This window comes from Haliotis rubra, unplaced genomic scaffold, assembly GCF_003918875.1.
Source record: "Haliotis rubra isolate DU_JTF1 unplaced genomic scaffold, ASM391887v1 Scf223, whole genome shotgun sequence".
Lineage (NCBI taxonomy): Eukaryota > Metazoa > Mollusca > Gastropoda > Lepetellida > Haliotidae > Haliotis > Haliotis rubra.
In genome coordinates, this window is record NW_025766259.1 from 305,674 (window position 1) to 326,138 (window position 20,465).

Sequence of the window (20,465 nt, forward strand, 5' to 3'; positions counted from 1 at the left end):
GTGCACCTACATCGTCAAGGACTTCGCAGCGAATTACCTAGACGAAAGATACAAGTGGATCTAAATCCACAGCGTTTCAGACTACAGCTGAATTTCATCAAGCGACTAACACAACTAGATGGTTAGTAAACCTACTAAACTTCTGTTTGGAGAATAAAACGGAAATTTCACGCCCAACCTGGGGATATGAATATAGTGCTCCAACACCTCACAAGTGAGGTTTATGAACACGCCTGGATGACATACTTGGACCCCATGATACGATGATTCTATCAAGATGGCCAGCAAGAGCACTGTAAATTTATCTCCACCAAACCAAACAGGAGGAAAAAATGCAACAGATTATTTCCTCTATCATCAACTTACGCAGAGTGAAGTCTCATGTACTATATCTCCATTTGGATCAGAACTGTCATACTACGTGCATATGCGGATGGACCTATTCCGACCCTCCATGAGCTTAATACTCATGATATTATAGCGCGCTAACTTCTACAATTGTTCTACACAAATGTGATTGAAATAATGGAGGGTTTATTTCTGGAAATCCGATATGGTGGTTGCAAACCATTATCTGAGAGATATCACCACCGAGGACGTCTCAGGTATACACCAATTCGATCCCATGGTCCTCGCACAACAGCTGACAGTTCCCTCGGAGAAGATAAGTCAATCTAACAGATTTTTACTTATCTTATAACAATACTAAATAGCTTCATGCTATATATAATTTACTTAAGTTCCTTTTATCATCACAGTACTATGATTATTACATCATACAATATATAAGTTAACAACTCTACAGAGTTTGTTATTATATATATTTACCTTAAGTTATTCATATCTTAAGAGTAATACTATGGTTACATGATAAATGCATTAGCTAACAAACTCTACAGAGTTTTTGGCTATTATTTTATACATAGCTTAAGTTAATTAAGCTAACAAACTCTAACGGAGTTTTACTATTATATAGGTAACTTAAGCTAATTATACCTTAAGCATAGTACTATACTCATATTATTAAAATATATTGGCTAACAAACTCTAAGGAGTTTTGCTATTATATAGGTAGCTTAAGCTTATTCATATCTTAAGCTTAGTACTATGTTTATATCATATAAGTAGATTAGCTAACAAACTCTAAAGAGTTTTTGCTATTTGGCTTAAGTATCATCATATTTCTAAGCAATATGGTTATATTATAACATGTATTAGCTAACAAACTCTACAGAGTTTTAGCTATTATATATGTAACTTAAGCTTATTCATATCTTAAGCAGTACTATGTTTATATCATATAGGTATATTAGCTATCAAAACTCTAAAAGAGGGTTTTGCTATTATATATTTCGCTTAAGTTTCATCATATTTTAAGCTTTATGGTTACATTATAACATGTATTAGCTAACAAACTCTACGGAGTTCTTGCTATTATATATGTAGCTTAAGTTTTCCTTCATAAGCTCAATACTAGGTTTATATCATAGCTAACAAACTCTAAAGGGTTGTTTTCGCTATTATACAATTAGCTTAAGTTTTCATCATATCTTAAGCAGTATGTTTACATTATAAAGGTATTAGCTAACAAAACTCGACGGAGTTTTGTTATTATATATATATAGCTTAAGTTTCATCATAACTTAAGCTCAGTACTATGTTTTTAACATAAAAAGTATATTAGTTAATAAACTCTAAGGAGTTTATTTTGCTATATACATTTAGCTTAAGTCTAATCTTATCTTAAGCTTAGTACTATGGTTACACTATAAACATATTAGCTAATAAACTCTACAGAGTTTTTTGGCTATTATATATGTAGCTTAAGTTAATAATATCTTAAGCACAATACTATACTCATATTGTAAAATATATTAGCTAACAAACTCTACGGAGTTCTGCTATTATATATGTAGCTTAAGTTCATTATATCTTAAGCACACTACTATACTCATATTGTAAAATATATTAGCTAACAAACTCTACGGAGTTTTGCTATTATATATGTAGCTTAAGTTAATTATATCTTAAGCACACTACTATACTCATATTGTAAAAATATATTAGCTAACAAAACCCTACAGAGTTTTGCTATATATATGTAGCTTAAGTTAATTATATCTTAAGCTCAGTACTATACTAATATTATAAATATATATTAGCTAACAAACTCTACAGAGTTTGGCTATTATATATGTAGCTTAAGTTAATTATAGCTTAAGCACAGTACTATACTCATATTATAAAAATATATTAGCTAACAAACTCTACAGAGTTTTTGCTATTATATATGTAGCTAAAGCTTATTCATATCTTAAGCTCAGCATTATATCTATATCATATAAGTATATTAACTAACAAACTCTAAAGAGTTTGCTATTATATAATTAGCTTAAGTTTAATCATATCTTAAGCTTAGTACTATGTTATATCTTAAAGTATTTTAGCTAACAAACTCTAAGGAGTTTATACTAGCATATTAACAAGCTTAAGTCTATTAGTCTTAAGCATTGTATTAATGTTATATATACTTTATCATAATAAGTACATGGTAATAACCTTTATATGGCAGCTGATAAGTTAGCAGCAGGAATTCATCAGTTCAGTGCCTTTATGAAGTTCCCATAGGGTTATTACAATCATCACAGTTCAAATCACTAATTATTAAAAATCCAAAGTATTAGATATTCCCACCTCCGTTCCGTAGGATGCTACAAGCAAAAAGAGCATGAGTCAGGATAAGGAAAAATATGTAATTTTTGGAGTAAAATTGATATTTTATACTTATCCTGACTCATGAGGTCAGCCCTCCCATCCTCCCCAAATAACACTTTGGATTTCCCTGTAAATTCAAATGTTGGGCTCAGTATATGAGGAGAGAGTGAGGCACATGGGTAGAGGTGGGCTCGCCCTCGTTCCCGCGCTTGTGGAAAGGAGGTAACTCGTGGTGAATACTAATTAGTGATTTTAAATTGAAGGGAGCTTCAATTAGGGAGATACAAGTGTTCCACTATGTTCGCAAGAAGAAGAAGACAAGCAAAAAGAGCATGAGTCAGGATAAGTATAAAATATCAATTTTACTCCAAAAATTACATTTTTCCCTCTAAGAGACTGGCATCCTTAGAATGTCTGCATGTCTACACTTACTGTTAACCTATCTAGACTTGCCTCTTTAAAGGTAAGAATTTCTATACATCCACTGGCTTAGCACTCAGCAGAGCCTTGGAGCAAGACTGCAGGAAACTATGCTGGTCCAAGGGGCGGTGGGGAAGCCTAGTAGTTTAAACATTTGTCCAGGTTTGATTCCCCACATCGGTACAATATCTGAAGCCCATTTCTGGTGTCCCCCGCCATGACATTGCTGGAATATTGCTAAAAGTGTCGTAAAACTCAAACTCACTCACTCACTCACTCACTCACTCACTCACTCACTCACTCACTCACTCACTCACTCACTCACTCACTCACTCACTCAGTCACTATTAGGGCTGTGTATTGGCAAATAAATTGTATTGCAATATATTGCGATTCAGGTACCCGTATTGCGGTACGTATCGCGATATATTGGGAACTTAAGTGTTTGACAGTAAGTGACACTAATTGTACGTGTCGATCCTATTTTCTACATTATAAGTCCCTAAACATACATGTTATGGATCTGATAACAGCAATCTAAAAAATAGGTTGCATAGTCATGGATTCTATTTTCGTTTTTATACAGTTTATAGTATTACAGTATGCCGTTTTGTCATTGAATAACGAAGGAAAACATCTGTTGTGAAAGAAAGTCTGTGTAGATTGTAATTTAAACCATAAAGATAATCACAAAAACTTCATATATGTTCTTTATCCAATATACCAGTTCTCAGAAAATATATTACAATACGTATGGTTTGAAAAGCGTATTGCAGTATACCGGTGATACCGTGCAGTCCTACTCACCATGGTTGTCTAAAGAAGAGACTGATAGGTGATTTTTCTCATAATATCAACCACGGGTTTGCTGCTGCGGTCTCAGTTTACAGCCAGTGTGATACAGGGTAAATATTGTGACTGTACCATTAAACATGGCACTCCATCACTGGGGCTGTTGGCAGTGTTAAATAGCTGCCTGTAATACCTTCCATGCTGATATTCCCCACATAGGCACAATGTGTGAAGCTCATTTCTGGTATTCCCCTGCCGTGATGTTGCTGGAATATTGCTAAAAGCGGCGTAAAACTAAACTCAGTCAGTCAGTCCATGCTTATACTACCAGGTTGTTTCCTGGAAGATTCAGGTTGGAGTCACCTCATTAAACCTTGCATTGCACCATCAAATATACTAGCCATCTGTGTTAATCAATTTAATGTTGAAATTTGATCCAGGCCAGTTTTTAATTTTGACTGGACCAGATAGCTAGTGGAATCAATAGGGATGATGTATTGATCTGAAAGTTTACTGATTAAGTTTAGTAACTAAAAATACTTGTGAGAATTGTTGATGGGAACTAAATATTGTTCACTGTTTCTGTGTTTTTATTTCTTTTGAAAAATGTTCTGTTAATAGTGTGGTACCTTGTGGTTAAAGTGTTCGCTCATCATACCGAAGATCCGGAATTGATTCTTCACAGGGGTGCAATGTGTGAAGCCCATTTGTGAAGACCTGGGTTCGATTCCTCAAATGAGTACAATGTATGAAGCTTGAACAAAGGTAAAAGCGGTATAAAACTAAACTCACTCTCTAATAACATGATAATACATTTTGAATAAAATGCCAATTCATATGATAGATGCTGTGCACATTAATCATTGATAATTTAGTGGTGTTCAAAATGTGGCAGTGCATCCTGGAGCTAGGTATTAACTAGACATATTGGCTTGTATCTATTTCATATAACCGTGATGAATATCAAACCATCTGATGTTGCAATATCCGATTTGCCTCAGTGGTTTTAGCATTCACTCGATAGTTGAAGGCCTGAGTTCAATCCTTTCATGAGTACATGTTCAACCCATGGCATTCTCCACTGGGATATTGCTGGAATATTACATAAAACTCAACTGATTATTCCGACTACTTTGCTAAATGGGAAGCCTAATTGTTAAAACATCCACTTGTCATGCTGAAGACCGATTCCCCACATGGGTATAATGTGTGAAGGGAACAGGTCAAAAGGGCCGCAAAACAGAAAAGTCAAAAGGGCCGCAAACCCCTAGTCAAAAGGGCCGCATCAAAGAGTCAAAAGGGCCGCATTGAAAAGAATATCTATTAAAAACAGGACTAGTATGCATAAAATATACATTGTATAGATGTATAACCTTTTGCTATAATACTTTTGAAAAAATATGTTATTATTATGTTTTTTTATATGGGGCCCTTTTCACTAGGGGTTTGCCTTTTGCCCTTTGACTTTCTTCTTATGCTTTTGACTTTTGACTTTCTTTTTTGATGCCCTTTTGACTAGGGCCCCTTTTGACTTTTCCGTTTTGTGGCGCTTTTGTCATGCGGCCCTTTTGACTAGGACCCTGTGTGAAGCCCATTTCTGGTGTCCCCAGCCCTGATATTGCTTTAATATTGCTGAAAGTCATACTCACTGACTTTGCTAAATACTGTGTATAAATTACTCAGTCAGCAAACCCCAGTTCTTGTGACTCAGTTGTCATGATGTCAATCACTGGATTGCCTGGTCAGGATGTATTTTCATTCCACCATCCGAACCTGAAATATTATGGCATTAGACAGCAAACTCACAGATAAACAATTTCAATTACTTCAGCATGTCCATATGGTGTGATATTTGACTGCCAGCTGGCCTCAGTCAACTCAACCTACAGTGATTGTGACTTGAATGTACCAGTGTGTCAGCTGGATGTAGGCCACCATGGTTAACTGTACAAAATTTCTTGTGGGGAGTGTGTGCATGTTTCTCCTAATGGTATGGCAGTACAAGTGGATGTCACAAGTGAGTCTTCATATCAATGTAAAGTCTGTCTCACAGTCCCTGGACCCTGTTCCAAATGATTTAACGTTCATATCAATGTAAGGTCTGTCTCACAGTCCCTGGACCCTGTTCCAAATATGATTTAACGTTCATATCAATGTAAGGTCTGTCTCACAGTCCCTGGACCCTGTTCCAAATGATTTAACGTTCATATCAATGTGAAGTCTGTCTCACAGTCCCTGGACCCTGTTCCAAATGATTTAACATTCATATCAATGTGCAGTCTGTCTCACAGTCCCTGGACCCTGTTCCAAATGATTTAACGTTCATATCAATGTGAAGTCTGTCTCACAGTCCCTGGACCCTGTTCCAAATGATTTAACGTTCATATCAATGTGAAGTCTGTCTCACAGTCCCTGGACCCTGTTCCAAATGTCCATATCAATGTAAATTCTGTCTCAGTCAGTCACAGTCCTGGACCCTGTTCCAAATGATTTAACGTCATATCAATGTCCCTGGACCCTGTTCCTGTCTCACAGTCCCTGGACCCTGTTCCAAATGATTTAACGTTCATATCAATGTGAAGTCTGTCTCACAGTCCCTGGACCCTGTTCCAAATGATTTAAACGTCATATCAATGTGAAGTCTGTCTCACAGTCCCTGGACCCTGTTCCAAATGATTAAACGTTCATTCAACGCTCATATCAATGTAAATGGTTGAACGTCTGTCTCAAAGTCTGTCCGGTCCCTGGACCCTGTTCCAAATGATTTAACATTCATATCAATGTGCAGTCTGTCTCACAGTCCCTGGACACTGTTCCAAATGATTTAACATTCATATCAATGTAAAGTCTGTCTCATAGTCCCTGGACCCTGTTCCAAATGATTTAACGTTCATATCAATGTGAAGTCTGTCTCACAGTCCCTGGACCCTGTTCCAAATGATTTAACGTTCATATCAATGTGAAGTCTGTCTCACAGTCCCTGGACCCTGTTCCAAATGATTTAACGTTCATATCAATGTGAAGTCTGTCTCACAGTCCCTGGACCCTGTTCCAAATGATTTAACGTTCATATCAATGTGAAGTCTGTCTCACAGTCCCTGGACCCTGTTCCAAATGATTTAACGTTCATATCAATGTGAAGTCTGTCTCACAGTCCCTGGACACTGTTCCAAATGGTTGAACGTTCATATCAATGTAAAGTCTGTCTCACAGTCCCTGGACCCTGTTCCGAATGATTTAACATTCATATCAATGTAAAGTCTGTCTCATAGTCCCTGGACCCTGTTCCAAATGATTTAACGTTCATATCAATGTGAAGTCTGTCTCACAGTCCCTGGACCCTGTTCCAAATGATTTAACGTTCATATCAATGTGAAGTCTGTCTTACAGTCCCTGGACCCTGTTCCAAATGATTTAACATTCATATCAACGTGAAGTCTGTCTCACAGTCCCTGGACCCTGTTCCAAATGATTTAACGTTCATATCAATGTGAAGTCTGTAGTCTTTGTGGAACAGGAACCTGAACCATATCAATTCCCTAGCACTGAACTGAACTTTATTTCAACTAAGGCTGCAGACAGTTGCATATGAGGTTACAGATGTGTTACTATTAAATATATCATATAGTTATATACGCCATATATACAGATGAATAAATAATACATTATGTATATATGCAAATAGATTGCATAAAGATACAAGTGAATATATAATTCATATACATGTAGAAATATTTAGATGGAGTATTCTTACCGATGATTCTTAAAAAAACAGCCCTTCCTGCAATGCAGAAGCCCTTAATAAAGCAAGTGTATTTTTCTCAGGTTCAGGTCCTGAATTTCCCTCCTCAGTGGGCCCCTTTTCACTTCAAATGAAATTTTGGTTTCTGTTGAGAGTATTTATTTGCAGACACCAAGCGTTAGTCTGATCAGTCTGCTTCACAGAACATGTGACTCTTGCCATTTTTCTTTCTGCTGGGTCCCAACGTTAAACATGATATTTTTGTTCTACATACATGAAACACATGTCATGTTTTATCATGTCAACCTCTCCCAGCTGTGGTATTATATAGTGTTGTGACAACCAAACACATATTTCTGTTTCTGAATGTTTGTAGTAGTTATAAATACTATACTTACATGTGCCTATTGTCAAGTATAGTCACACAATTCCTTGGTGGGTCCTGTGTAGAACTGTTTGAAATTATAGGGTTATGTAGACTGCAAGGCCTTCTATGGTATGCTGATGTTATATTAGTAAGCATTAGAATCAAGGGTCTCTATTCATAACCCTAATGTTAAAAGTTAGGGCCTCTTTGTTGGAGCAGAATACAAATGTCTCCCTTAGTCTTAAATTTTGAAATCTGTATTGACGCTGCAACCACAAAATAATTGGTGGTTAATATTCAGGTTTTCTCACTGACCACTTGACTTCTTGCTTAATTTTCAATACTGTAGAAATTGTATCAAAATTAATTTGTGGAAATATTTGTCATATACCACCTCTGGTGCTTCAGACATCATAACCGATTCATAGAATTGGTCATGGGTTATGCATTACATTGGTTAGACTGTGAAAAGCCTTTGTTTTTATTGTTTTAAACTGTCATACTGAATGTAAAATTTCAATTTGAGTTTGAATAGCTTGGTTATTTCATCAGCATTCAGAGTATAAACATGTACCGGTACTCTAGTAATTGCCATGCATGACAGCACACAAAATCATTATCATGAATATATTTGTTGGAATGTGTCAGTATAACTCATTATGTTGTTGATATATATATATATATATATATATCACAGCACGCCACCTGCGTATGAATGTACAGGGGCCAAGGACATTCAAACACACAGGGTGGATCTGGGTCAGGCAAGTAGCCTAGGGGATAAAGTGTTGGCTCATCAGGCTGAAAACCAGGTTTGATTCAACATTTGTACAGTGCTATAGGCACAATGTACACAGATAGTGTCACGATATTTCCATAATTGCCAATGTTGATAGGATATTCTTGTTTGGTATTTGTTATACCAGGAGATCAGGAGAAGTTAGAAGCACCTGCTTCATTCCTGTGACTGTTGTTAATGTGGCCTACTGGGCTGTGGGGTAGCCTAGTGGTTAAAGCGTTGGCTCCTCACGCCGAAGACCCGGGTTCGAATCCCCACATGGGTACAATGTGTGAAGCCCATTTCTGGTGTCCCTCGCCATGATATTGCTGGAATATTGCTAAAAGCGGCATAAAACCAAACTCAGTCAGTAATGTGGCCTACATATAATAATGATAGCAATGTGAAATAATTGGGTGTTTTTACTTTTTTATAGTGGCAGACACACCGAGACACAGACAACAGACACACACACAGAGAAGAACAGACACACCACCACAAACACACAGAGGCACAGACACACACAGCACACACATGCACACACAGAGAAAACACACGCTCACACACAGAACACACGAACATAGAATACAAAATGTAAGGGAATGAATTTGGGATGAAAATCAATCATGTTGTCTGAAATGAGATGGTCTCATGGACTATTCATTCATCATAGTGTTGATGTATTGATGTTTGAAGTGTCACCAGATGTACTGCAGTACACTGTCACAGGTGATATTTGGTTAATACTGACACAGATACTGGGTCAAGCTGATGTACTTGACGGAGATGAGGCCACATGACAAAGACAGTACAAAATGAAAACTTCACCTTGAGTCATGCATCTGTTATATAAGTGGCATTTACAAACTATAAACGCATGCTTGTTGTAAGAGGTGACTAACGGGATCAGGTGGTCAGACTCGCTGACTTGATTGACACATGTCATTGCATCCCAGATGCGTAGATCGATGTTCATGCTGTTGATCACTGGATAGTCTGGTCCAGACTTAATTATTTAAGATCGCCGCCATATAGCTGGAATATTGCTTTGTGTGGCGTCAAACTAAACTCACTAACTCACTACAAGCTGTCATACCAGTCATTGACCTCACGATGACAACTTAGTTACTCTTTCAAGACGTATTTCAGGATAGATCATAGTCCCTGAGACAATACAGCCATTGTTGAAGTAACTTGCATCTTTACCTAAGAGTTTCACGGTGAGGGTAATGGCTGTAATCCATAAGTCAGTTATGTCTTCATGGACATGTTCTTGATTTGATGGGGCGGTGGGGTACCCCTGTCGTTACAGCGTTCGCTCATCCGGGTTTGATTCCCTACATGGGTACAATGTGTGAAGCCCATTTCTGGTGTCCCCTGCCGTGATATTGCTGGAATATTGCTAAAAGCGGCGTAAAATAAACTCACTCACTTACTCTTAGTTTGATTTGCATTGAATGATTGAACGTTTTCTGTGTCCATAATCAATAGTTCACATAACTCTAAGATTTACATCTGTCGGAAATAGTCCCTAGTTGTCAATCATATCAATATACCACAGCTTTGTGATACAGTTTCAGAGTTTTGCATTATCTGAAAAGTTACAGTTTCCAATGTCACGAAAGATACCTTACCTGTCCTTCCCTGGCTAAACTGACTGACACCCTCAGATCTGAAAACACATGCTGTTTCGTTCATTACGTGTTACATCTGACCTGTGAAGATATGGGTTAGAATTGGTCTTTAGCAACCTATGCTTGTCACAAGAGGCAACTAACAGTCGTGCTTGCTAACTTAGTTGTTGTATGACATTGTACCCCAGTTGTGAAAACCAGTGCTCATGATATCAGTCACCGGGTTGTCTGGTCCAGATTTGATTATGTACAGACTACAGTGATATAGCCAGGGTTTTACATAGCTCTTCGAAAGTGGGAGTTCTAGGGACTCAGGGCATATGTATTCTGAGAGTCCATTTCCAAAATTGGGAGTCCATCAAATTGCATGAAATCAATGATAATGGATGCTTCGCATTTGATAATGATTATGTTATAATATGTGCTACTTTCAATGTCATTAGAATAATGATTGTAAACAGAATGTATATATTTTAATATGGGATATCATTACTAACTCAGAAAGTTCTGTCCCAGAAAAAAATTATATTGCATTCATAAGGACACAGGATTTTAGTTTGGGGGTACTTCATCAAATTTCTGCGTCCAATACGCAGGAATCATGCATCCCGTAAAACCCTGTATAGCTGGAAAATTATTGAGTGTGGCGTTAAAATCTTGGTGTTCAAGAATATGAACCGAATCAAATGAATGTGTGTGAATATTTATTGTAAAGAATATACCTGTCATTGCATAGCTTGCAGTTAGTGATTGTGTCTAGCACATAAGTGTGGTGGTGTTTCCTAACTTCTGTTTCTGTGCTTTTTACTTTCTTTCCACCTGAATGTTTTCTTTCAGCAGAATTTTGTATAATTCATTTATAAATTTCTATAATAATTACTGATTACAAATGGTGTAATTTTTTAAAATGAATTTCTTCCTGGTTTCATTTGCTAGTCCTGATTTTAACTTGTGGATTGATTGTGGATTGATTGGTCACAATGTATGACCCGTCCCAATATGTGTCTTCTTACCCGCCATATAGCTGGAATATTGCTGAGTGCAGCGTAAAACTAAACTCACTTCACTTTTTCCCACCTGTGGATTGAAGCTCATGATGCTTGCAATTGGTTGACCACACCAAGATTCGAGTTTTTAACAAGCTGCCATGAAATATCTGTGAAATTGCTGATGGCAGCATTGAATACCATTCAGTCAATCAGTGTCTCATAAAGTGTTTTCTGTCTTGAGAAAGTTTGTATAAAACTGGTATTTATTAGTAGGTGTGTTTTAACAGAAGTATATTTGTCTATAAGGTATTTGAGGAATCCATGCTATTGCATGGCAGCACACTAAGTCCTGATCTCAACACAACGGTCAACACAACAGGCAACATGACGAGTGATAGTCAGCAGAAGCAGCAGGATATGAGGGACTTCTACATCGGCCTGTCCCTCGCTATCAGCTCAAGCATTTTCATCGGCAGCAGTTTCATCTTCAAGAAACTTGGCCTGCTCCGTCTCGCCAAACAGCAGTCCACAAGAGCAGGTGAGACTTTTGTATGTGCGCTCATCTGTATCACTCCTTAAGGGCTGGCTAGCTTTTGTCTTCACTGAATGTGTGTCAGTCAGTTTTAGTTATTTGTCAGAACAAATATCAGTCCACCTGACGAGGTTCATTTCCTGTCTGGACTGAATTTGTATCGGTCCACCTGATGGGGTTCATTTCATGTCTGGACTGAATTCGCATCAGTCCACCTGAGCAGGTTTATTGTATGTCTGCACTGAGTGTGTATCAGTCCACCTGAAGGGGTTCATTTCATGTCTGGACTGAATTTGTATCAGTCCACCTGAGCAAGTCTATTGGTTCACTTTATGTCTGCATTGAATAGTTTGTATCAATACAATCTAGATAAGGTTCACTGACAACAAAGCTGGAGAGCCATTGTTGTCTGGACTGAATTTGTATCCAAAAGTCCACCTGAGACAAGATTGCAACAATATGTCTGAAGAAGAAGAATAGTTTAGCTTCACCCATTTACAATACAAATGTAGCAGCAACAGATAAAAGGTTCAACTTGACAACAAAGCTGGATGAGCCATTGCTGCGGAGTAAATAATCATTCCATGGACCACTGAATATAATTTGTCTTTATTTCCAATAATATCTCTTTATGAAATGAGACATCATTGCAGGATACAGTACCTCTTCTAATATATTTGATATTGCACCCTGATCTAAATAATGTGAACAGACGCTTGCACTTACATATGATGTAGTGTTTGCCAGTGTTGTGATCCTGACTTGTGTTGTGTTGCAGGCCAAGGCGGGTATGGTTACCTCAAAGAATGGATGTGGTGGGCAGGCATGATCCTCAGTAAGTCTTCCTATCTCTTTCTCTTTCTTGTCTCATACAACCCATGAAGAACCGGGTTAGAATTGATCTTCAGCAACCCATGCTTGTCGTAAGAGGTGACTAATGGGATTGGGTGGTCAGACTCGCTGACTTGGTTGACACATATCATTATGTCCCAATTGCTTAGATCGATGATCATGCTGTTGATCACTGGATTGTCTGGTCCAGACTCGATTATTTACAGACTGCCGCCATATAGCTGGAATATTGCTGAGTGTGGCGTTAAACAACAAACCAGCTTGTCTCATACAATGGCTGGGAATACAGAGCAAGATGTACCTCTAGGGAACAGAATTGTCTTTCTGGGGCGATGACATGGATGTATCAAAGTAATCAAGAGTGTAATCCATTGCTGTCACAAGAGGTTGTGCTTGGCAAAGTAACGAGGGAATAGACAGTCATGTCTGCTAACAAACATTTAATTATGTATGTGTTGTGTATGTCAGTCTGGCAATGAATGATTATTCAAGTCCCATACAGAGATTGCCTCCAAATGGCACAAAGCACTTCATATAAACCATCTGCCTCTAGAGCTGAAGGTGCATGGTTATATCACCTGGCAGTATCATACCAAAAATGTTAAAAATATTCATTAGACCCGTAAAGATCCGGGTTAGAATTGGTCTTCAGTAACCCATGCTTGTTGTAAGAGACGACTAACGGGATCGGGTGGCCAGGCTCGCTGACTTGGTTGACACATGTCATCGTTATCCCAATTGGGCAGATCGATGCTCATGATGTTGATCGCGGGATTGTCTGGTCCAGACTCGATTATTTACAGACCGTCGCCATATAGCTGGAATATTGCTGAGTGCGGCATTAAACAAAAAAACAACCAACAATGTTACGAGATGGTACTTGTTGTTGCCCAGCTGGTGCTTGGCACTAAGGGGATAAAACAACATCTCCTCAGCTCAGACTCAGCTTTAACTGTGTCAGAGTGGTATCAGTTTTCAAATACAGCCTGATGGGTTAACGCTATAAAGCAGGCTAGACTGAGTTAGCACTACCAGCCACACACACTTGTTCGGGGGTAAAATTTCCAGTGGGGGGTGGGGTGGTGTATGGGGCAACATGACTGTTATGGACAGCTTGGACTTGTTAGATTTGACAATGTAGTTGACTGTGATCGTAGCATAGTGTAAACTTCCCCCCCAAATTAAAAAAATGGATACCACACATACAACTATAACGTATATTCTATTTGGTAAAGTGCTCCATGGGTGGAAATAACCCAATGATTGCCCGACGTCCGAGTCCAGTGTTTTTTTTCTGTCGGGCAAGCAGATTTGTATATCACACTGTACCGGTGTCCAGTTGCCTTTCCAATGTTAATTATGTTGTTTATTAAAAAAATCAGCAAGAAAACGGTTGGTATAGTTGAAAAATGATCAGGCAAGACTTTACTCCACTATCAATTTTAAAGTTTTTTCCACCCCTGTACTCCAAGCTGTACTTTACTGAGAAAGTAGAATCCCTAATACAACATATGTTACATTTGTCCACTGTCTGGAAAGCATTTTGTATTCATAGCTTTCAGCCACAGGAGCCATGCCAATTTATGCTTGTCAGAGGTGTACATAAAATAGGTGATCCAGACTACCAGATGTCAGACTTCCATTTTTGTGGTAGCTGAGTGGGTTAGATTGCTGATTAGGTGCCTCACTCTGATAGGGTGGGTTCAAATCCCAGATGAGACTCAACCCCAGAGTTTACTAATTCCAAATAACATCTTACATTTGACCATTTTCTGACAGGCATTGTGTATTGTACAGACACTCACTCACACTCTTACATTTGACCATTTTCTGACAGGCATTGTGTATGTACAGACAGACAACAACACAGAAGCAAGTCCAGTGATACTGTTTATGCCTCATGGGTGTTGGTTGGGGACCAAGAGGGTGAATAATTGTGAATTTTGGAAAGTAAATGAACTTAGGTTCATGTGATTAATACTTATTCTGGGTTAAGATATTTCACGTGTATTTAGCCACAGACTAAATTCTGTTGATAGATTGTTACATATTTTGTTTACAATGTGTCAGTACGCATGCACAACATGAAGTTCCACCCATGAATGCTAAAATGCATAAAACATGAACTCACTCACTCCACCCATGAATAACCGTGTTAGAATTGGTTTTCAGCAACTCATGCATGCTTGTCATAAGACGTGACTAACAGGATAGGGTGGTCAGGTTCATTGACTTGGTTGACACATGTCATTGTATCCGAATTCTGGATAGCAATGCCCATGCTGTTAATTACTGGATTGTCTGGTCCAGAAGTGGAAGATGCTGTGACTGATCCGGTTTGGCGACTGGGTTTGTATGTTGCTCATTATGTGCCTGACAAAGGGGGTTCGAATCCCGAATGGGACTCAACCCAACAAAAGTGCTAGAATCTGTACTTTACTGAGAAAGTGTACTCCCAAATATAACTTATGTTACATTTGACTACTTTCTAAATGGCATTGTGTATTCATGGTCCAGACTTGATTATTCACAGACTGTCGCCATATGGCTGGAATACAGCTGATCACTTTCTAAACAACAAACAAACAAACAAACATGAAGCTCCGGTGGAATCTGGCAGTGCAGCCATTAAATGCATGCATAACACACATTCTTGTTGGAGAATGGCAGTGTAGCTTTTACATACATGCTCAACACACGTTTCTTGTGAAGTCTTGCAGTGCAGTCTGTCTATTTTTCCCAACAACTTTCATAAGTATTGAGTGCTATTGACCACAGGTAATAACCCAGTGCCATACTGCCGTTGCCATGGCAACTAGAGACAGGTAGCGCCGGTACCTGGTTACATCGCAGTAACCTCAGATGTATTATATATGAGTGGATCTACACAGGAGGAGGTCTTGGCAGTCAATAAATCAATGAACGCCTGTATAACAAGTATGTCAAGCTCACAGTCAATATTCCTCACATGACAACATATTCCTTGGAGAATTGTTGGAAATCTGTTTTGTTTTCCGTCACGATCTGTTGATCCAACATTGTGCAAGATGGAGCCTTCAAGCTGTTAAATTTGATTTGTGTTTGAAGTGTTAGCTCACCTGAACCACAGTAACTTCTACAAATATATTTTCACTTACATTGATCACAATCTGAATGGTAAGGCTGTATGCTATGGTTGTCCTTGATAGTTAAAGTCAGATTTTGTGTTAATTTACAGCTGATCCAACGCACAATTGTTTTTGTTTTAAATGATGTAAAATCCTGATTGCCCTTGTTATTGGGGCGGGGGGTAGCCTAGTGGTTAAAGCGTTGGCTCATCGTGCCGAAGACCCAGGTTCGATTCCCCACATGGGCACGATGTGTGAAGCCCATTTCTGGTGTTCTGGTGTTGCTGTGATATTGCTGAAATATGTTTCTAAAAGCGGGTTAAACCATACCCACCCAACCATACCCACTCTCACTCACTCACTCACTCACTCACTCACTCACTCACTCACTCACTCACTCACTTAATGTCAAGATGTAAATTTTATTGATTAAGCCAATAATAAATGACAAGGATGGTGTTTTTAGTGGCTAATGACAATGTTTGTGGTCTTTGAGCAGCTCCGTTTTATTACTATGTTACTGGTAATTGTTGATATCACATTTCCCTGAGTCATTTACACTGTGTAGTGGTAGATGAACACAGAGCAGGCAGAAACAGGCTTCGAGGAAATGATATTGTTGTTTCATACTGTTAAAGGGGCGGTGGTAAAAGTGTGTGTTTGTCATACCAAAGCCTGGGTTTGATTCTCCACATGGGTACATTGTGTGAAGCCCATTTCCGTGTCCCCCGCCGGGATATTGCTGGAATATTGCTAAAAGTGGTATAAAGCCATACTCACTGATACTGTAGAGTGTATTTTTTAAGTACATTCGATAAATGTTAGCGGTCAAACATGTTGAATGGTACGTCTTTATAATGATATACTAAACAATTATGCTACACAGAAGAAGTTAAAGAGCACCCAATTCTTTCATGTTGCCAAAGTTACATGTTGAGTATACACTTGATAGATTAACCAAAGTTAATGTTGAGTATACACTTCCTCATTATAGTACTTTAGGGGGCACCGCCTCCGTGGTGTAGTGGTTAGAGCGTCCGCCCGGAGAGCGGAAGGTCGCGGGTTCGATCCCCGACCGCATCATACCAAAAGACTATAAAATATGGTACTTGTTGGTCCCTGCCTGGCTCAGCATTAATGGGTACAACAAGGACTGGTCGGCTCGTGGAGTCAGTATAATGTGTCTGAGAGGGGTATTCATGCTTCACTGCGGCATGGTATCTCAGTGGGCTAGCACTATAAAACCAGCTTAAGTCTGGGCTAGTACAAGCAGCCGCACCTACACATACACACGCATGCACGTCGTCATATGAGCGAAATATTCTCCAGCGTGACGTTAAACCCAGTTTCACCTCACCTCACCTCACTTTAGGGGGTTGAGTCCCATCCAGGATGTGGACCCACACTCTCAGAGTCAGGCTGTTAATCACCTACACACAAAAACAACAATGTCACCTATTCAGCCATAATGAGTCACTGAGTTTAGTTTTACACCACACTCAGCAATATTCGAGCTGTATAGTGACGGTCTGTAGATAATCGAGTCGGGACCAGACAATCCAGCAATCAACAGCATAAGCATCGATCTATGCAATTGGGATACGATGACATGTGTCAACCAAGTCAGTGAACCTGACCACCCAATCCTGTTAGTCGTCTCATATGACAAGCATGGGTTACTGAAGATCAATTCTAACCTGGATCTTCACAAGGTTCAGCCAAATGTGACATTGGATCACTTTCTAAATGGCATTCTTTTAGGAAGTAAAGGAACTGTAACACATTGTAGAAATCTCTTATACTTCTTGTTTTTATTATTGAGAATTTATCTATAGTGTTCCCTCCACTTCTTGGTGTCTTGGATGATGTGACCCCAGTTTGGATGCTGGGTTGACATAGGTACCAAGCATCCTGTGCAGGTTATAATAGGTTATTTAATGGATCACATTTTCCGACTGGGTGACCTATTTGACTCCATGTAGATCTTTGTTCATGATATCAATCACTGGATTTCTCGCCAACACCTGATAATTTTGTGTCTATTTAGAAATTTGTATCCTTTTGAAAGCAATGTAATACTTGATATATTTCTGATCATGTTTCAGTGATTGTTGGGGAATTTGCCAACTTTGCTGCCTATGCCTTTGCTCCGGCCACGCTGGTAACTCCTCTGGGAGCCTTAAGTGTACTTATAAGGTGAGAGCAGAATAACACAGACGACCCTGTTCTCTGAACAAATGTCAAGGGAGACTACTCTTGATTTATACTTCCTTTCAAAAGTTTAGACTCACTAGTGTAATTAATAGCCACTTACTTCAGGCAACTGTTCCAAACTAAATTTTGCAAAATATTTCATACTGTTTAAAGGTAATGTTTACACATGAACTGATGTATTGTAAAATAAATTCGTTAAGTTAAAAAGATTATTTTCATGAGTTCAATATATGATAAAATTCAGTGAAAATTGGCAAATTCGTTAAACAGCTGTTACAATTTTTGCATATGCTTTTAAGCAGTTTTGATGCATGACCCTCTTCCAATTCATCTGCATAAGGTTTGCAGTTGGTTCCCCCAAGTTAGTGGAGAAATCAATCTTCGATATACATACATAACATATAGTGAGTGTTTTAAGTGAGTTAAAACTTTTGAAAGGAAGAATATTTACAGGCTGACATGGAACAGCTGGTATTACTGCATTAATATTGATTTATGTTAACTTGCTTAGATGCTGATATTTGGCTAATAAGTCTGTGACTAAAACAATTCAAAGGTTATTAATTAAAAGTTAGTGATTGTATGGCCTTGCAAAGGTTACTTTCACCAAGTGATAACAGGATCAATATAGAGGAAGATGCTATGATGTCAGTGTCGTATTGATCGTGCATGTGGAATGCTAAGATAATGCAAATTACAAAATTCCTATTTTGAATACCACTCTGTTCTAACTTCTTTGATGGGCATTTTAGAAGTTGAGTTGATGAAGAATAATGACAGTTATTATGGATATACAACTTCTTTTATTCTGTGGAGGTGACGTTGTTGTATGAGCTCTAATTCAGTCCTTGTATGTCACCCTACTCGCTTCCTATCAATTTACTCGATCTCTCATACAAACGTTGTACATCAACCTCATCTATTGTATAAACAACTCATTCCCTATCTACTGTAACAACAACTCCTGTATATATTCTCTCAATTTGTTACTCATGTATCACTTGCTTGACAACGACATTAGAATCTATGTCGAAACGTCGCCTCCACAGAATAACACAAGTTGTATATCCATAATAATTGTCATTGTTCTTCACTCTGATCTAAGTATAAAGATACTCAGTTTGGAATCCCAATAGAGTGACATTTAGTCACAGAAATAAAGTTGTCTGATTTAATGCAAAGCCAATTCCTATTGTCTGAGACAGTCCAGACTTACACAGTTGTTCCAAACTGGAAATTGACTCCTTTTGGAAGTTATTCTTTACGGTCTGGAAGACAGATTCCAGTAGTGTAGAACTCTCTCTCTTTCTTTCTCTCGCTCTCGCACGCACGCACACACACACACACACACACCCTGGATAAGGTCTACCATTGTGTCTGTACTGGATGTTGTGTTGTTGCAGCGTTGTGCTGGCATCGCGGGTGTTGAAGGAGCACCTGAACCTGCTGGGGAAGGTCGGGTGTCTGCTATGTATCCTCGGCTCCACTGTCATGGTCATACACTCCCCCAAGGAGCAGGAGGTCGGCAGCATGGAGGCACTCAAGACGAAACTCGTCGAACCAAGTGGGTAGAACCAGCTGCAAATCCATCCAGGTCCCAGTTCCACAAAGCGATCATAGCACTCTGACAGTCTATGTGAAAGTATGAGTTACGATCATCTTAGCGCTATGATCGCTTTGTGCAACGGGGGCCAGGTTTAGACTTGTCGTAACTCTATAGTTTATCATATGCTTACGAATGTTGTAGCGCTACAAACACTTTGTGGATCGGAACCCAGGTCCCAGTTCCACAAAGCGATCATATCAGTGGGACAGTCTATGTTAAAGTATGAGTATGAGTTACGATCATCTTAACGCTATGATCGCTTTGTGGAACGGGACCCAGGTTTCGACTTGTCGTAACTCTATAGTTTATCATAGGCCTACGAACGTTGTAGCGCTACAAACACTTTGTGGATCGGAACCCAGGTCCCTGTTCCACAAAGCTATCTTAGACGTCAGATGATTGTAACTTTCTACTTTAACATAGGCTTACGATGGTCGTAATGATAAGATCTCTTTGTGGCATGGGACTCAGAGCTTAACTTTGCAACTTGTCCATTAGTTCAAGCGAAAATCTAGAGGCCAAATCATGCAACACCTTATTTTGCAGACTACCAGCAGAGCTACAGATAACTTTTTGGGTCATTGAGTTATGTACTCGCTTGTGTTCATCTCAATTGGGTATCCTAATTTTCATTTGAGTAACCAAATAAATTGTACCCACCTCACTCAAACACAACTGGGTATTTTGCCATTTTCAATTCATTGTAAAAATATTATA

General features: G+C 38.7%; 1 protein-coding gene across 9 annotated transcripts in view; it reads left to right on the plus strand.

Annotated features, from left to right (window-relative positions):
* LOC124277555 (magnesium transporter NIPA2-like) overlaps positions 1–20,465 on the plus strand; it is a 64,896-nt gene that overhangs the window by 41,503 nt on the left and 2,928 nt on the right. For all 9 annotated transcript variants that reach the window (XR_006898855.1, XM_046713264.1, XM_046713270.1 and 6 more), the window contains 4 exons: positions 11,744–11,975; positions 12,748–12,804; positions 18,034–18,124; positions 19,546–19,706. Coding sequence is in view for 8 of the 9 variants with exons in the window: in XM_046713264.1 (XP_046569220.1) it covers positions 11,744–11,975; positions 12,748–12,804; positions 18,034–18,124; positions 19,546–19,706 (541 nt within the window). In the remaining variant the exon portion in view is untranslated. The remainder of the gene's footprint in view (positions 1–11,743; positions 11,976–12,747; positions 12,805–18,033; positions 18,125–19,545; positions 19,707–20,465) is intronic.